The sequence below is a fragment of the Somniosus microcephalus genome, unplaced genomic scaffold, assembly GCF_052327205.1.
Source record: "Somniosus microcephalus isolate GS21.2 unplaced genomic scaffold, FLI_Smic_1.0 unresolved_chr2, whole genome shotgun sequence".
Classification (NCBI taxonomy): domain Eukaryota; kingdom Metazoa; phylum Chordata; class Chondrichthyes; order Squaliformes; family Somniosidae; genus Somniosus; species Somniosus microcephalus.
In genome coordinates this window covers 76,048,520-76,063,645 of record NW_028225180.1, presented here as the reverse complement: position 1 = coordinate 76,063,645, position 15,126 = coordinate 76,048,520, and the positions used below count along the sequence as shown (strand labels likewise).

Below are 15,126 nucleotides of genomic sequence, written 5' to 3'. Positions count from 1 at the left end.
GTGCCACCCACTGAGCCAGGTCCAATGCAAGGCCGGGAGTAGGCCGCATACGGGTATATAAGACACTGAGTGGAAGAGTTTAATCCTGAGCCCTGCTTCAAGTAATTCCATGACAGTAAGGCAAGAGGATAGGCGGACAAAAAGCAAGATGTCAGGAAGCACTTTGCGAAGCGACTGAGTGGTATGTGGAACGGGTGGTTTGATGGGACCTGCAGGGAGGTTGAGTTAGATGGGACGAACGGCCTCCTCCCCCACCCACCCCAAGACAGTGACCATCGTACGCCCGCCTCCCCACCCCCCCACCCTGACTTTAGGCCGCGGCCGCGAACCCTTGGTGAGCCCGCTGCTTACCTGGGTGATCCTGTCGTTCATGGTCGGTGACCTCCCTCGGCGCGTGGTGGTGGTCGCCATGGTGGTGGTGGTCTCCATGATGGTGGTGGACATGTCCGCCAGGAGTGTGGTGGCCGTGGTCTCGGTGGTCATCACCGACGGCACCTCCCCCACCAGCCGCAGGTTGCCCTCCACCTTGACATTGGGGTCGCTCTCCGCCGCCAGGGTCAGCACCTTCAAGCCATTGTAGTAGAGGCCAGCCACCTGCCCTTGGAAAGGTCGGCCGTGATCCTTGCCTCCAATCTGGATGGAGGCCTGGCTGTTGAAGATGGTCAACTGTCGGCCTGGAATAACAACAGGAGAGCAAAGATCTGTGACGTACATAAAGTCAGTCGCGGAGGTAGAACAATTAAAAAAAATAAACGCCATCGCTCATTCACAAAACCCCACCCTGAGTCGGTACCGTAATCTGACGATATCTCCACTTAAGACGCTCCCCTTCCCATCTTCTTCTTCCAGGGGCGGTCCGGCGGAGGAGGAAATAAAAATCAGCCAGTGGTCCTGATCACTCCTCCGTGAATCCCGTGGAAAGGAGTTTCCTCATGAGGTGCGATAGGACAGGGCGAAGCAGTGTAGCGAGAGGTGCTGAGCATAACGTTTCTGTACAAGATCTCTGCGCTCCTCCAATTCCGGCCTCTTGAGCATCCCCCGATTTTAATCGCTCCACCATTGGCGGCCATGCCTTCAGCCGCCTGGGCCCTAAGCTCTGGAATTCCCTCCCTAAACCTCTCTGCCAAACTCTCCTCCGTTAAGACGCTCCTTAAAACCTCCCTCTTTGACCAAGCTTTTGCTCACCTGTCCCAATATCTCCTTATCTGGCTCGGGGTCAGATTTTGCTCCTGTGAAGTGCCTTGGGATGTATAACTATGTTAAAGGCGCTATATAAATGCAGGGTGTTGTTGTACGCCACAGTTGAGCCCATGATCCGAAGGGTGAAGGCTTTGATCATTCTAGGACTGTGGAGAAGCCATTCGGCCCATCCAGCCTGCTCCCCCGTTCTGTTCACTCGTCAATCCCAATTCCCTTCCCTACCTCCCAATCCTTCAATACCCGTCCTTCAGTGGGTAGCACCCTCTCTCTCGCCTCTGGTCAGAAGTGTCATGGGTTTGAGCCCCACTCCGGAGATTTGAGCACAAAATCCAGGCCGACACTCCCAGTGCCAGTACTGAGGGAGCGCCGTACTGTCGGAGGGGCAGTACTGAGGGAGCGCCGCACTGTGGGAGGGGCAGTACTGAGGGAGCGCTGCACTGTGGGAGGGACAGAACTGAGGGAGCGCCGCACTGTTGGAGGGGCAGTACTGAGGGAGCGCCGTACTGTCAGAGGGGCAGTACTGAGGGGGCGCTGCACTGTGGGAGGGACAGTACTGAGGGAGCGCAGCACTGTCGGAGGGACAGTACTGAGGGAGCGCCGCACTGTGGGAGGGGCAGTACTGAGGGAGCGCTGCACTGTCGGAGGGGCAGTACTGAGGGAGCGCCGCACTGTCGGAGGGGCAGTACTGAGGGAGCGCCGCACTGTCAGAGGGGCAGTACTGAGGGAGCGCCGCACTGTCGGAGGGGCAGTACTGAGGGAGCGCCACACTGTCGGAGGGGCAGTACTGAGGGAGCGCCGCACTGTCGGAGGGGCAGTACTGAAGGAGCGCCACACTGTCGGAGGGGCAGTGCTGAGGGAGCGCTGCACTGTCGGAGGGGCAGTACTGAGGGAGCGCTGCACTGTTGGAGGGGCAGTACTGAGGGAGTGCAGCATTGTCAGAGGTGCCGTCTTTCGGATGAGACGTTAAACTGAGGTACCGTCTGCCCTCTCAGGTGGACGTAAATTATCCCACGGCCACTATTGGAAGAAGAGCAGGGGCGTTCTCCCTGGTGTCCTGGGTTATAATTTATCCCTCAACTAATCACTAAAACAGATGATCTGGTCGTTATCATATTGCTGTTTGTGGGAGCTTGCTGTGCGCAAATTGGTTGCCACGTTTCCTACATTACAAAAGTGACCACACTTCAAAATATGTACTTCATTGGCTGTAAAGCGCTTTGGGACGTAAAAGGTGTCATAGAAATACAAGTCTTTCTTGTTTATTCCACGTAAGTATCTCTCTCTCAAACAACTCCATTGACTTTCCATCGCTGTCCTTCTGGGGCAGTGTGTCTCGCTTCTCACGCCCTTTTGTGCGAGGAAGGGTTTTCTTCATTTGTTTTTAGCCAGCTTGGCCTGAATTCTATGATGATGTCCCCTCGTTCGTCTCTCCCCGGATAGATGAAAGAGTCATTTGGCGCTATCTATCCCATCGATTCCCTTTGTTAAGTATCAGGTGTGGCTCAGTGGGTTGTGCCCTCACCTCTGGGTCAGAAGATTGTGGGTTTGAATCCCACTCCAGTGACTTGAGCACAAAAATCCAGGCTGACACTCCCAGTGCCAGTACTGAGGGAGCGCCGCACTGTCGGAGGGGCAGTACTGAGGGAGCGCCGCACTGTCGGAGGGGCAGTACTGAGGGAGCGCCGCACTGTCAGAGGGGCAGTACTGAGGGAGCGCCGCACTGTCAGAGGGGCAGTACTGAGGGAGTGCCGCACTGTCGGAGGGGCAGTACTGAGGGAGTGTCGCACTGTCGGAGGGGCAGTACTGAGGGAGCGCCGCACTGTCGGACGGGCAGTACTGAGGGAGCGCCGCACTGTCGGAGGGGCAGTACTGAGGGAGCGCCGCACTGTCGGAGGGGCAGTACTGAGGGAGCGCCGCACTGTCGGAGGGGCAGTACTGAGGGAGCGCCGCACTGTCGGACGGGCAGTACTGAGGGAGCGCCGCACTGTCGGAGGGGCAGTACTGAGGGAGCGCCGCACTGTCGGAGGGGCAGTACTGAGGGAGCGCTGCACTGTCGCAGGGGCAGTACTGAGGGAGCGCCGCACTGTCGGAGGGGCAGTACTGAGGGAGCGCCGCACTGTCGGAGGGGCAGTACTGAGGGAGCGCCGCACTGTCGGAGGGGCAGTACTGAGGGAGCGCCGCACTGTCGGAGTGCCAGTACTGAGGGAGCGCCGCACTGTCGGAGGGGCAGTACTGAGGGAGCGCCGCACTGTCGGAGGGGCAGTACTGAGGGAGCGCCGCACTGTCGGAGGGGCGGTACTGAGGGAGCGCCGCACTGTCGGAGGGGCGGTACTGAGGGAGCGCCGCACTGTCGGAGGGGCAGTACTGAGCGAGCGCCGCACTGTCGGAGGGGCGGTACTGAGGGAGCGCCGCACTGTCGGAGGGGTAGTACTGAGGGAGTGCCGTACTGTCGGAGGGGCGGTACTGAGGGAGCGCCGCACTGTCGGAGGGGCAGTACTGAGGGAGCGCTGCACTGTCGGAGGGGCGGTACTGAGGGAGTGCCGCACTGTCGGAGGGGTAGTACTGAGGGAGCGCCGCACTGTCGGAGGGGTAGTACTGAGGGAGTGCCGCACTGTCGGAGGGGCAGTACTGAGCGAGTGCTGCATTGTCAGAGGTGCAGTACTAAGGGAGCGCCGCACTGTCGGAGGGGCAGTACTGAGGGAGCGCCGCACTGTCGGAGGGGTAGTACTGAGGGAGCGCTGCACTGTCGGAGGGGCAGTACTGAGGGAGCGCCGCACTGTCGGAGGGGCAGTACTGAGGGAACGCCGCACTGTTGGAGGGGCAGTACTGAGGGAGCGCCGCACTGTCGGAGGGGCAGTACTGAGGGAGTGCTGCATTGTCAGAGGTGCAGTACTGAGGGAGTGCTGCATTGTCAGAGGTGCAGTACTAAGGGAGCGCCGCACTGTCGGAGGGGCAGTACTGAGGGAGCGCCGCAGTGTCGGAGGGGCGGTACTGAGGGAGTGCCGCACTGTCGGAGGGTCAGTACTGAGGGCGCGCTGCACTGTCGGAGGGGCAGTACTGAGGGAGCGCCGCACTGTCGGAGGGGTAGTACTGAGGGAGCGCCGCACTGTCGGAGGGTCAGTACTGAGGGAGCGCTGCACTGTCGGAGGGGCAGTACTGAGGGAGCGCCGCACTGTCGGAGGGGTAGTACTGAGGGAGCGCCGCACTGTCGGAGGGGCGGTACTGAGGGAGCGCCGCACTGTCGGAGGGGCAGTACTGAGGGAGTGCCGCACTGTCGGAGGGGCAGTACTGAGGGAGCGCCGCACTGTCGGAGGGGCAGTACTGAGGGAGTGCTGCATTGTCAGAGGTGCTGTCTTTCAGATGAGATGTTAAACTGAGGCCTCATCTGCTCTCTCAGGTGGATTTAATTGATCCCTCAACACTATTGTAAGAAGAGCCGCTTTTGTGGAGTTGTCGGTAAGTTTTTGCTGGGTTCCAGGTCGATATGTTTGTTTTGGTGGTGTGGGTAGGATGGACAGAGTCCGATGATAACTCCCGAGATGGTACCTGGGGTGGTGGGACTGGTTTCTGGTGCGAGACTGGGTAAACGTGGGCCCTAGCACTGGGAGTGTCGGCCTGGATTATGAGGCTCAAGTCTCTGGAGTGGGACCTGACCCCACAACCCTCTGACGTTTTTTTAATTCGTTTATGGGATGTGGGCGTCGCTGGCAAGGCCAGCATTTATTGCCCATCCCTAATTGCCCTTCAGAAGGTGGTGGTGAGCCGTCTTCTTGAACCGCTGCAGTCCGTGTGGTGAAGGTGCTCCCACAGTGCTGTTAGGGAGGGAGTTCCAGGATTTTGTCCCAGCAACGATGAAGGATCGACCGATATATTTCCAAGTCAGGATGGTGTGTGTGACTTGGAGGGGAACTTGGAGGTGATGGTGTTCCCGTGCGCCTGCTGCCCTTGTCCTTCTAGGTGGAAGAGGTCGCGGGTTTGGGAGGTGCTGCCGAAGAAGCCTTGGTGAATTGCTGCAGTGCATCATGTAGATGGTACACACTGCAGCCATGGTGCGCCGGTGGTGGAGGGAGTGAATGAGGTGAGAGTGCGACCCACAGAGTCACAGCCGACACCATCCCTGCAAACGATTAGATCTCTTCTGACTCCTTGCGAAGAAAGGTTTGTTTTCTTGGTGATGGGAATAAAGATCACGAGGCGCTGCCAACACTTAAACAGAAAAACTCAAGTACACAATGGCATGGTGCGCAGGAAGAGGAACAGGGCACCGAGTGTCTGCTCTGAGACAAACCTTATCTCCAGCTAGGGGTTTACAATCTGCTATACTCTCATTAATTAATAAATGCTACACTTCACGTTCCACGTTGACAGCTGCATCACAGTCGGAGGGCAGCGACGGAAAATAAACACGAGAAGAATGATGGGGCAACATAGGAACAGGAGGAGGCCATTCAGCCCTTCGAGCCTGCTCCGCCATTCAATGAGATCATGGCTGGTCCGTATCTTAACTCCCATCTACCTGCCGTAGTTGGTTCCGTATCCCTTGATACCCTTACCCAACAAAAATCAATCAATCTCAGTTTTGAAATTTTCAATTGACCCCCAGCCTCGACAGCTTTTTGGGGGGGGAGAGTTCCAGATTTCCACCACCCTTTGTGTGAAGAAGTGCTTCCCGACATCACCCCTGAACGGCCTGGCTCTAATTTTAAGGTTACGCCCCCTTGTTCTGGACTCCCCCCACCAGAGGAAATAGTTTCTCTCTATCGACCCTTTCAACTCCTTTAATCATCTTAAACACCTCGATTAGATCGCCCCTTAATCTTCTACACTCCAGGGAATACAAGCCCAGTCTGTGCAACCTGTCCTCGTAATTTAACCCTTTCAGCCGATTTAGCATTTCACTAGAAGAATGAGCTGCTTCTTTGGGATGTCATCAGCGTCAACCAATCAGATGAGCTGGAAGATAAAACCCGAGGCTGTCAGAGCGAATCAGATTGGTTGGAGTGTGAGGCTGCAGCCTGTCGGAACGAATCAGGTCAATTTGAGGGCTTCAGTCGAAGCTGTCAGGACCAATCATGGAGTGGACAGCACCGAAACAGGCCATTCGGCCCAACTGGTCCGTGCCGGTGTTTATGCTCCACACGAGCCTCCTCCCACCCCTCTTCATCACACCCGATCAGCATATCCTTCTATTCCTTTCTCCCTCGTGTGTTTATCCAGCTTCCCCTTAAATGCATCTCTGCTCTTCACCTCAACCACTCCCTGTGGTAGCGAGTTCCACATTCTCACCACTCTCTGGGTAAAGAAGTTTCTCCTGAATTCCCTATTGAATTTATTAATGACTATCTTATATTTATGACTTTAGACAAGCAAGTTAAATTAATGCATATAATTTAACTAGTTTATCTTCATTCAATTTTCAGCTCATCAAGGTGAGGGGCTCGAGTATTTCAGCTTCAGTACCAAACACGATTTACGGGGATGTTGCCAGGACTGGGGAATTTTAGCTACGAGGAAAGATTGGACAGGCTGGGGTTGTTTGCTTTGGAACAGAGGAGGCCGAGGGGAGATTTAATTGAGGTGTATAAAATTATGAGGGGCCTCGATAGAGTGGACAGGAAGGACCTATTTCCCTTAGCAGAGAGGTCAATAACCAGGGGGCAGAGATTTGAAGTAATTGGTAGAAGGATTAGAGGGGAGTTGAGGAGAACTTTCTTCACCCAGAGGGTGGTGGGGGTCTGGAACTCACTGCCTGAAAGGGTGGGAGAGGCAGGAACCCTCACCACATTTAAAAAGTACTTGGATATACACTTGAAGTGCCGTAACCTACAGGGCTATGGACCAAGAGCTGGAAAGTGGGAATAGGCTGGAGAGCTCTTTGTCGGCCGGCACGGACATGATGGGCCGAATGGCCTCCTTCTATGCCGTAAATTTATATGATTCTATGAAACACTCCCCCCCCCGCCATCTCACTCTTTCCCCATAGCCCTGCAATGTTTTCACAGAATCACAGAATCACAGAAACCCCACAGTGCAGATAGAGGCCATTTCGGCCCATCGAGCCTACACCGACACATATCCCACCCGATCCCCGTAACCCCTACACCAACACATATCCCACCCTATCCCCGTAACCCCACGTATTTAATCCCCCTAACACTAAGGGTCAATTTATCATAGCCAATCAACCTAACTCACACATCTTTGGACTGTGGGAGGAAACCGGAGCACCCGGAGAAAACCCACGCAAACACGGGGAGAATGTGCAAACTCCACACAGACAGTCGCCCGAGGCCGGATTCGAACCCGGGTCCCTGGCGCTGTGAGGCAACAGTGCTAACCACTATGCCACCGTGCTGCCCCTTCAAGTATTTATCCAATTCCCTTTTGAAAGTTACTATTGAATCTGCTTCCACCGCCCTTTCAGGCAGCGCGTTCCAGATCACAACAACTCGCTGCGGAAAAAAAATGTTTCCTCGTCTCCTTCTCTGGTTCTTTTACCAATTATCTTCAATCTGTGTCCTCTGGTTACTGACCCTCCTGCCACTGGAAACAGTTTATCCTTATTTACTCTATCAAAACCCCTCATGATTTTGAACACCTTTATCAAATCGCCTCTTAACCTTCTCTGCTCTAATGAGAACAATCCCATCTTCTCCAGTCTCTCCACATAACTGAAGTCCCTCATCCCTAGTACCATTCTGGTCAATCTCCCCTTAACCTTCTCTGCTCTAAGGAGAACAATCCCAGCTTCTCCAGTCTCTCCACATAACTGAAGTCCCTCATCCCTGGAACCATTCTGGTCAATCTCCCCTTAACCTTCTCTGCTCTAAGGAGAACAATCCCAGCTTCTCCAGTCTCTCCACATAACTGAAGTCCCTCATCCCTGGTACCATTCTGGTCAATCTCCCCTTAACCTTCTCTGCTCTAAGGAGAACAACCCCAGCTTCTCCAGTCTCTCCACATAACTGAAGTTCCTCCTCCCTGGAACCATTCTGGTCAATCTCCTCTGCACCCTCTCCAAGGCCTTGACATCCTTCCTAAAGTGCGGTACCCAGAATTGGACTCAATACTCCAGCTAGGGCTGAAGCAGCGATTTCTGAAGCTTTCGCATAACTTCCTTGCTTTTGTACTCAATGCCTCTATTAATAAAGCCCAGGATCCCGTATGCTTTTTTTAACAACCTTCTCAACTTGTCCTGCCCCCTTTAAAGATTTGTGTACACACACCCCCGGATCTCCCTGTTCCTGCACCCCCTTTAAAATTGTACCGTTTAGTTCATATTGCCTCTCTTCATTCTTCCGACCAAAATGTATTACTTCACATTCTCTGCGTTAAACTGCATCTGCCACGTGTCTGCCCATTTTACCGGTCTATGTCCTCCTGAAGTCTGTTACTCTCGTCCTCATTGTTTACTACATTTTATTACGGTTATGTTTATGTTAATGTATTACAAGCCAAATGTATGTTGAATGTTTAAATGTCTTAATCTAAATGTACACTCTCGGGAGCCGCAAGCCTACATTTCGTTGTACTTCACTTGTGCACTAACAATGACAATAAAGTTGATTATGATTATGATTATGAAGTTTCGTATCATCTGCAAAATTTGTAATTATGCCCTTTATAACCCAGTAAAAATATCTCCCCATTTCCCCTCTGGTTCTTTTGCGAATTATCTTAAATCTGTGTCCTTTGGTTACCGACCCTCCTGCCAGTGGAACAGTTTCTCCTTATTTACTTTATCAAAACCCTTCATGATTTTGAACACCTCTATTAAATCTCCTCTTAACCTTCTCTGCTATAAGGAGAACAACCCCAGCTTCTCCAGTCTCTCCACGTAACTGAAGTCCCTCATCCCTGGTACCGTTCCGGTCAATCTTCCCTTAACCTTCTCTGCTCTAAGGAGAACTGCCCCAGCTTCTCCAGTCTCTCCACGTCACTGAAGTCCCTCATCCCTGATGCCATTCTGTTCAATCTCCCCTTAACCTTCTCTGCTCCAAGGAGCACAACCCCAGCTTCTCCAGTCTCTCCACGTAACTGAAGTCCCTCATCCCTGGTACCATTCTGGTCAATCTCCCCTTAACCTTCTCTGCTCCAAGGAGAACAACCCCAGCTTCTCCAGTCTCTCCACGTAACTGAAGTCCCTCATCCCTGGTACCATTCTGGTCAATCTCCCTATCTACTCTATCTAAAGCCCCCTCACCGTTTCGGTTGACGAAAGACGGGGCAATGGTGAACACTGCCTGGGCAGTAATCTGGAGGAGCCGGTTGAGGTGGTCGTCCAATCTCATGGGAAACCGGGCGGGTTCCCCAGCGAGCAGGGTAGATGCAAATGAACCTCAGTGTCTTCACCTTCAGAAGAGCAGGGATGAACCATTTATCTATGATGCAAAGGTGTAGAGTTGGGGCACTCGTGCCGGTCTCATGACTCCATGGATTTGGGAGAGAACCGTCAGCCAGATTGGCCGCCCCAGCTTACTGCCCAGTGACCCAGTGTTACAGAGCCTGGTGGGAATATAAGTTGTGAGGAGGATGCAAGGAGGCTTCAAGAGGGTATGGACAGGCTGAGTGAGTGGGCAAGAACATGGCAAATGGAATACAATGTGGAGAAATGTGAAGTTATCCACTTTGGTAGGAAAAATAGAAAAGCAGAGTAATTTTTAAATGGTGAGAGATTGGGAAATGTTGGTGTTCAGAGGGATCTGGGTGTCCTTGTCCACGAATCACTGAAAGTTAACATGCAGGTACAGCAAGCAATTAGGAAAGCAAATGGTATGTTGGCCTTTATTACAAGAGGATTTGAGTATAAGAGTAAAGACGTCTTACTGCAATTATTAGGGCCCTGGTGAGACTACACCTGGAGTATTGTGCACAGTTTTGGTCTCCTTAACTAAAGAAGGATATAATTGCCAAAGAGGGAGTGCAACGAAGGTTCCTGGGATGGGGGGATTGTCCTATGAGGAGAGATTGAGTAGACTGGGCCTATACTCTCTGGAGTTTAGAAGAATGAGAGGTGATCTCATTGAAACATACAAAATTCTTACAGGGCTTGACAGGGTAGATGCAGGGAGGATGTTTCCCCCTGGCTGGGGAGTCTAGAACCAGGGGTCACAGTCTCAGGATAAGGGGTCGGCCATTTAGGACTGAGATGAGGAGGAATTTCTTCACTCAGAGGGCGGTGAATCTTTGGAATTCTCTACCCCAGAGGGCTGTGGAGGCTCAGTCGTTGAGTATATTCAAGACAGAGATCGCTAGATTTTTGGATATTAAGGGAATCAAGGGATATGGGGATCGGACGGGAAAGTGGAGATGAGGTCGAAGATCAGCCATGATCTTATTGAATGGCGGAGCAGGCTCAAGGGGCTGAATGGCCGACTCCTGCTCCTATTTCTGATGCTCTTATGACCCCTGCTTGGAGGCGTGTGGCCATCGGCAGAGGGTAGGTCCGGCTTGGCCTCCCACGTTCGCGTCACCGGCAGACACTCGCTCTCCGGGCTCCCGACTTGCGCCGCCAGACGCCCATGACAGGCGGCTCAGCGCAGGTGGCAGGGCGCAGTCCTCCCCACATCGGCGCCGTTCCGTCACTTCACCAACAGAGGCCGTGCGCTTCGGGAGGACGCAACCACAGGGCGGACTGCATCCTATCGAGTGAGAAACCAAAGTGAAGGCTCAAAAAAGAACTCACATTTGCATGGCACCTCTCTCAACCTCAGCACTGAGGGAGCGCCGCGCTCTCGGAGGTGCAGACTTTTGGATGAGACGTTAAATCCCATCTGCCCTTTCAGACGGACTTAAAAGATCCCACGGCCACTATTGGAAGAAGAGCAGGGGGGGGAGTTCTCCCCGGTGTCCTGGGCCAATATTTATCCCTCAATCAACATCACTAAAAAAACAGATGATCTGGTCATTATCACATTGCTGTTTGTTGGAGCTTGCTGTGTGCAAATTGGCTGCTGTGTTTCCTCCATTATGGGAAGAGAGCGGGAATATGGTATTGAGATAGAGGATCAGCCATGATCATATTGAATGGCGGAGCAGGCTCGAAGGGCCGAATGGCCGACTCCTGCTCCTATTTTTCTATGTTTCTATGGAAGGATATACTGGCCTCGGAGAGGGAGCATTGCCGATTCCCCAGAATGATACCCGGGGGCTAAAAGGGTTAAATTACGAGGACAGGTTGCCCAGACTGGGCTTGTATTCCCTCGAGTTTAGAAGATTAAGGGGTGATCTAATTGAGGCGTTTAAAGGATTCGATAGGGTAGATGCAGAGAAACTATTTCCTCTGGTGGGGGGAGTCCAGAACAAGGGGGCGTAACCTTAAAATTAGAGCCAGGCCGTTCAGGGTGATGTCAGGAAGCACTTCCTCACACAAAGGGTGGTGGAAATCTGGAACGCTCTCCCCCCAAAAAGCTGTCGAGGCTGGGGGTCAATTGGAGCTTTCAAGACTGAGATGGATCGATTTTTGTTGGGTAAGGGTATTGAGGGTCATAGAGCAAAGGCGGGTAAATGGAGTTGAGGGTCAGATCAGTCATGAACTGATTAAATGGCGGAGCAGGCTCGAGGGGCCGAATGGCCGACTCCTGCTCCTATTTTTTGATGTTTCTACGTTACAACAGTGACTACACTTCAAAAAGTACTTCTTTGGCTGTAAAGCGCTTCGGGACGTCCCGAGGTTGTGGACTGTGCCTTACAAGTCCGAGTCTGAATTCTTCATGAAGGGGCGGTAAACAGTTGAAAAAAATTAAACCTCAATCAAAATAGAGAAAGCTCACTCTATTGTCAGGCGTGCCCACTCCCTATCTCCGTCACCTCCTCCAGCCCCACAACCCACCCCGATCTCTGCGCCCCTCCAATTCTGGCCTCTTGAGCATCCCCCGATTTTAATCGCTCCACCATTGGCGGCCGTGCCTTCAGCTGCCTGGGCCCTGAGCTCTGGAATTCCCTCCCTAAACCTCTCCGCCTCTCTCTCCTCCTTTAAGACGCTCCTTAAAACCGACCTCTTTGACCAAGCTTTTGGTCACCTGTCCTAATATCTCCTTATGTGGCTCGGTGTCAAATTTTTGTTTGATAATCGCTGCCGTGAAGCGTCTTGGGAGGTTTTCTTTACTGAGTTAAGAGCGCTGTATAAGTGCAAGTTATTGACGTTGGGACCCAATATCCACATAATGTCTCTCTGTTGTACCAGGCTGATAGCACTTGCGAGACGGAGATGTTGGCTCCAATAAGTGTTGCACTGTATTCAGGCTTTATTACGTTGGCCCGTTGCTGATGTCTGCTTGTCACATCTGACCATTTTCTGCATTACATTCTATTTGTTAGACAGGAGAGATGAAGAGAGCGCCGGTTATGAGGAAAGCCTGCCCGAATATTTCTTGAGGTAAACCAATCAGTGGCGGGCTCGGAATCAAATCTCTTGCTGAAAGCTCTTGCGGCTAATGATCCCCACTTGTGCCATGTGTCAAAAGAACTCATTACTCAATGGGATTAAAATAAAAAGCCTGTGTTATCGGAGAGATATAATCTCAGAACAAATATTGGCCCGGGATTGCTTTTCTGCTTGCTGTCTAGTTTTGAGTTTGTCTTCACAGAGCAAGAGGGATTAGTTAACATAAGAACATAAGAAACAGGAGCAGGAGTCGGCCATTCGGCCACTCGAGCCTGCTCCGCCATTCAATAAGATCATGGCTGATCTTCGACCTCAACTCCACTTTCCCGCCCGATCTCCATATCCCTCGATTCCCCTAGAGTCCAAAAATCTATCGATCTCAGCCTTGAATAGACTCAACGACTGAGCATCCACAACCCTCTGGGGCAGAGAATTCCAAAGATTCACCACCCTCTGCGCTCCCGGTTAAGCAATGCCTCGGTTTCAAAATTCTCATCCTTGTGTTCAAATCCCTCCGTGGCCCTCGCCCCCCTCCCTATCTCTGTAATCTCCTCCAGCCCTACAACCCCCTGAGATTTCCGTGCTCCTCCAATTCTGGCCTCTTGAGCATCCCCCGATTTTAATCGCTCCACCATTGGCGGCCGTGCGTTCAGCTGCCTGGGCCCTAAGTTCTGGAATTCCCTCCCTAAATCTCTCCGCCTCTCTCTCCTCCTTTAAGACGCTCCTGAAAACCGACCTCTTTGACCAAGCTTTTGGTCACCTGCCCTAATTTCTCCTTATGTGGCTCGGTGTCAAATTTATTTGTCTCACAATACTCCTGTGAAGCACCTTGGGACGTTTTACTATGTTAAGGGCACTATATAAATACAAGTTGTTGTTGTTGTTGAAGAAATTTCTCCTCACCTCAGTCCTAAATGGCCGACCCCTTATCCTGAGACTGTGTCCCCTAGTTCTAGACTCTCCCACCAGGGGAAACAACCTCTCAGCATGTACCCACTAAGAATTTTATAGGTTTCAATGAGATCACCTCATATATTATGTAACGAGAAAGGATTAATTAGCAATCTTATTGTACGAGGCCCCTTGGGTCGGAGCGATCATAATATGATTGAATTCTTCATTAAGATGGAGAATGAAGTAGTCGACTCAGAGACAAGGGTCCTAAATTTAAATAAAGGAAACTACGATGGTCTGAGGCGCGAGTTGGGTAGGATTGATTGGGGAATGTCACTCAAAGGGTTGACGGTGGATAGGCAATGGCAAACATTCAAAGACCGCATGGATGAACTACAGAATTTGTTCATCCCTGTTTGGCATAAAAATAAAACAAAAAAGGTGACTCAACTGTGGCTAACAAGGGAAATTAGGGATAGCATAAGATCCAAGGAGAGGACATATAAATTGGCCAGAAAAAGCAGTAAATCGGAGGATTGGGAGCAGTTTAGGATTCAACAAAGGAGGACAAAGGGATTAATTAAGAAAGGGAAAATAGAATATGAGAGTAAGCTTTCAGGGAACATAAAAACTGACTGTAAAAGCTTTTATAGCTATGTGAAGAGAAAAAGATTGGTGAAGTCAAGCGTAGGTCCCTTGCAGTCAGAATCAGGGGAATTTATAATGGGGAACAAAGAAATGGCAGACCAATTAAATACATATTTTGGTTCGGTCTTCACAAAGGAGGACACAAATAACCTCCCAGAGTTGTCGGGAAACATAGGGTCTAATGAAAGGGAGGAACTGAAAGAAATCAGTATTTGTAGGGAAATGGTGTTAGGGAAATTGATGGGATTGAAGGCCGATAAATCCCCAGGGCCTGATAATCTACATCCTAGGGTACTTAAGGAAGTGGCCCTAGAAATAGTTGATGCTTTGCTGATCATCTTCCAGCATTCGATGGAATCTGGAACAGTACCCATGGATTGGAGGGTAGCTAATGTTACCCCACTATTCAAAAAAGGTGGTAGAGAGAAAACGGGGAATTACAGACCGGTAAGCCTGACATCGTTAGTGGGGAAAATGCTAGAGTCCATTATAAAAGATGTAATAGCAGAGCACTTGGAAAACAGTAACAGGATCGGACAAAGTCAACGTGGATTTACAAAAGGTAAATCGTGCTTGACTAATCTACTGGAATTTTTTGAGGATGTAACTGGTAAAATAGATAAGGGAGAACCAGTGGATGTGGTGTATTTGGACTTTCAGAAGGCTTTCGATAAGGTCCCGCATAAGAGATTAGCGTGTAAAGTTAAGGCACATGAGATTGGGGGCAAGGTATTGACTTGGATAGAGAACTGGTTGGCAGACAGAAAGCAAAGAGTTGGAATAAACGGGTCTTTTTCCGAGTGGCAGGCAGTGACTAGTGGAGTACCGCAGGGATCGGTCCTTGGGCCCCAGCTATTCACAATATATATTAATGATCTAGACAAGGGAACTAGATGTAATATCTCCAAATTTGCCGACGACACAAAGCTGGGTGGGCGTGTGTGCTGTGAGGAGGATGCCGACAAACTCCAGTATGATTTGGACAGGTTGGGTGATTG

General features: G+C 51.5%; 1 protein-coding gene across 1 annotated transcript in view; it reads right to left on the bottom strand.

Moving 5' to 3' along the window:
* The window catches only part of LOC147092841 (neurexin-2-beta-like), a 782,774-nt gene that overhangs the window by 207,917 nt on the left and 559,731 nt on the right, over nucleotides 1-15,126 (bottom strand). The window contains exon 5 of the mRNA XM_085976096.1: nucleotides 352-674. Coding sequence (XP_085832222.1) covers nucleotides 352-674 — 323 coding nt within the window. The remainder of the gene's footprint in view (nucleotides 1-351; nucleotides 675-15,126) is intronic.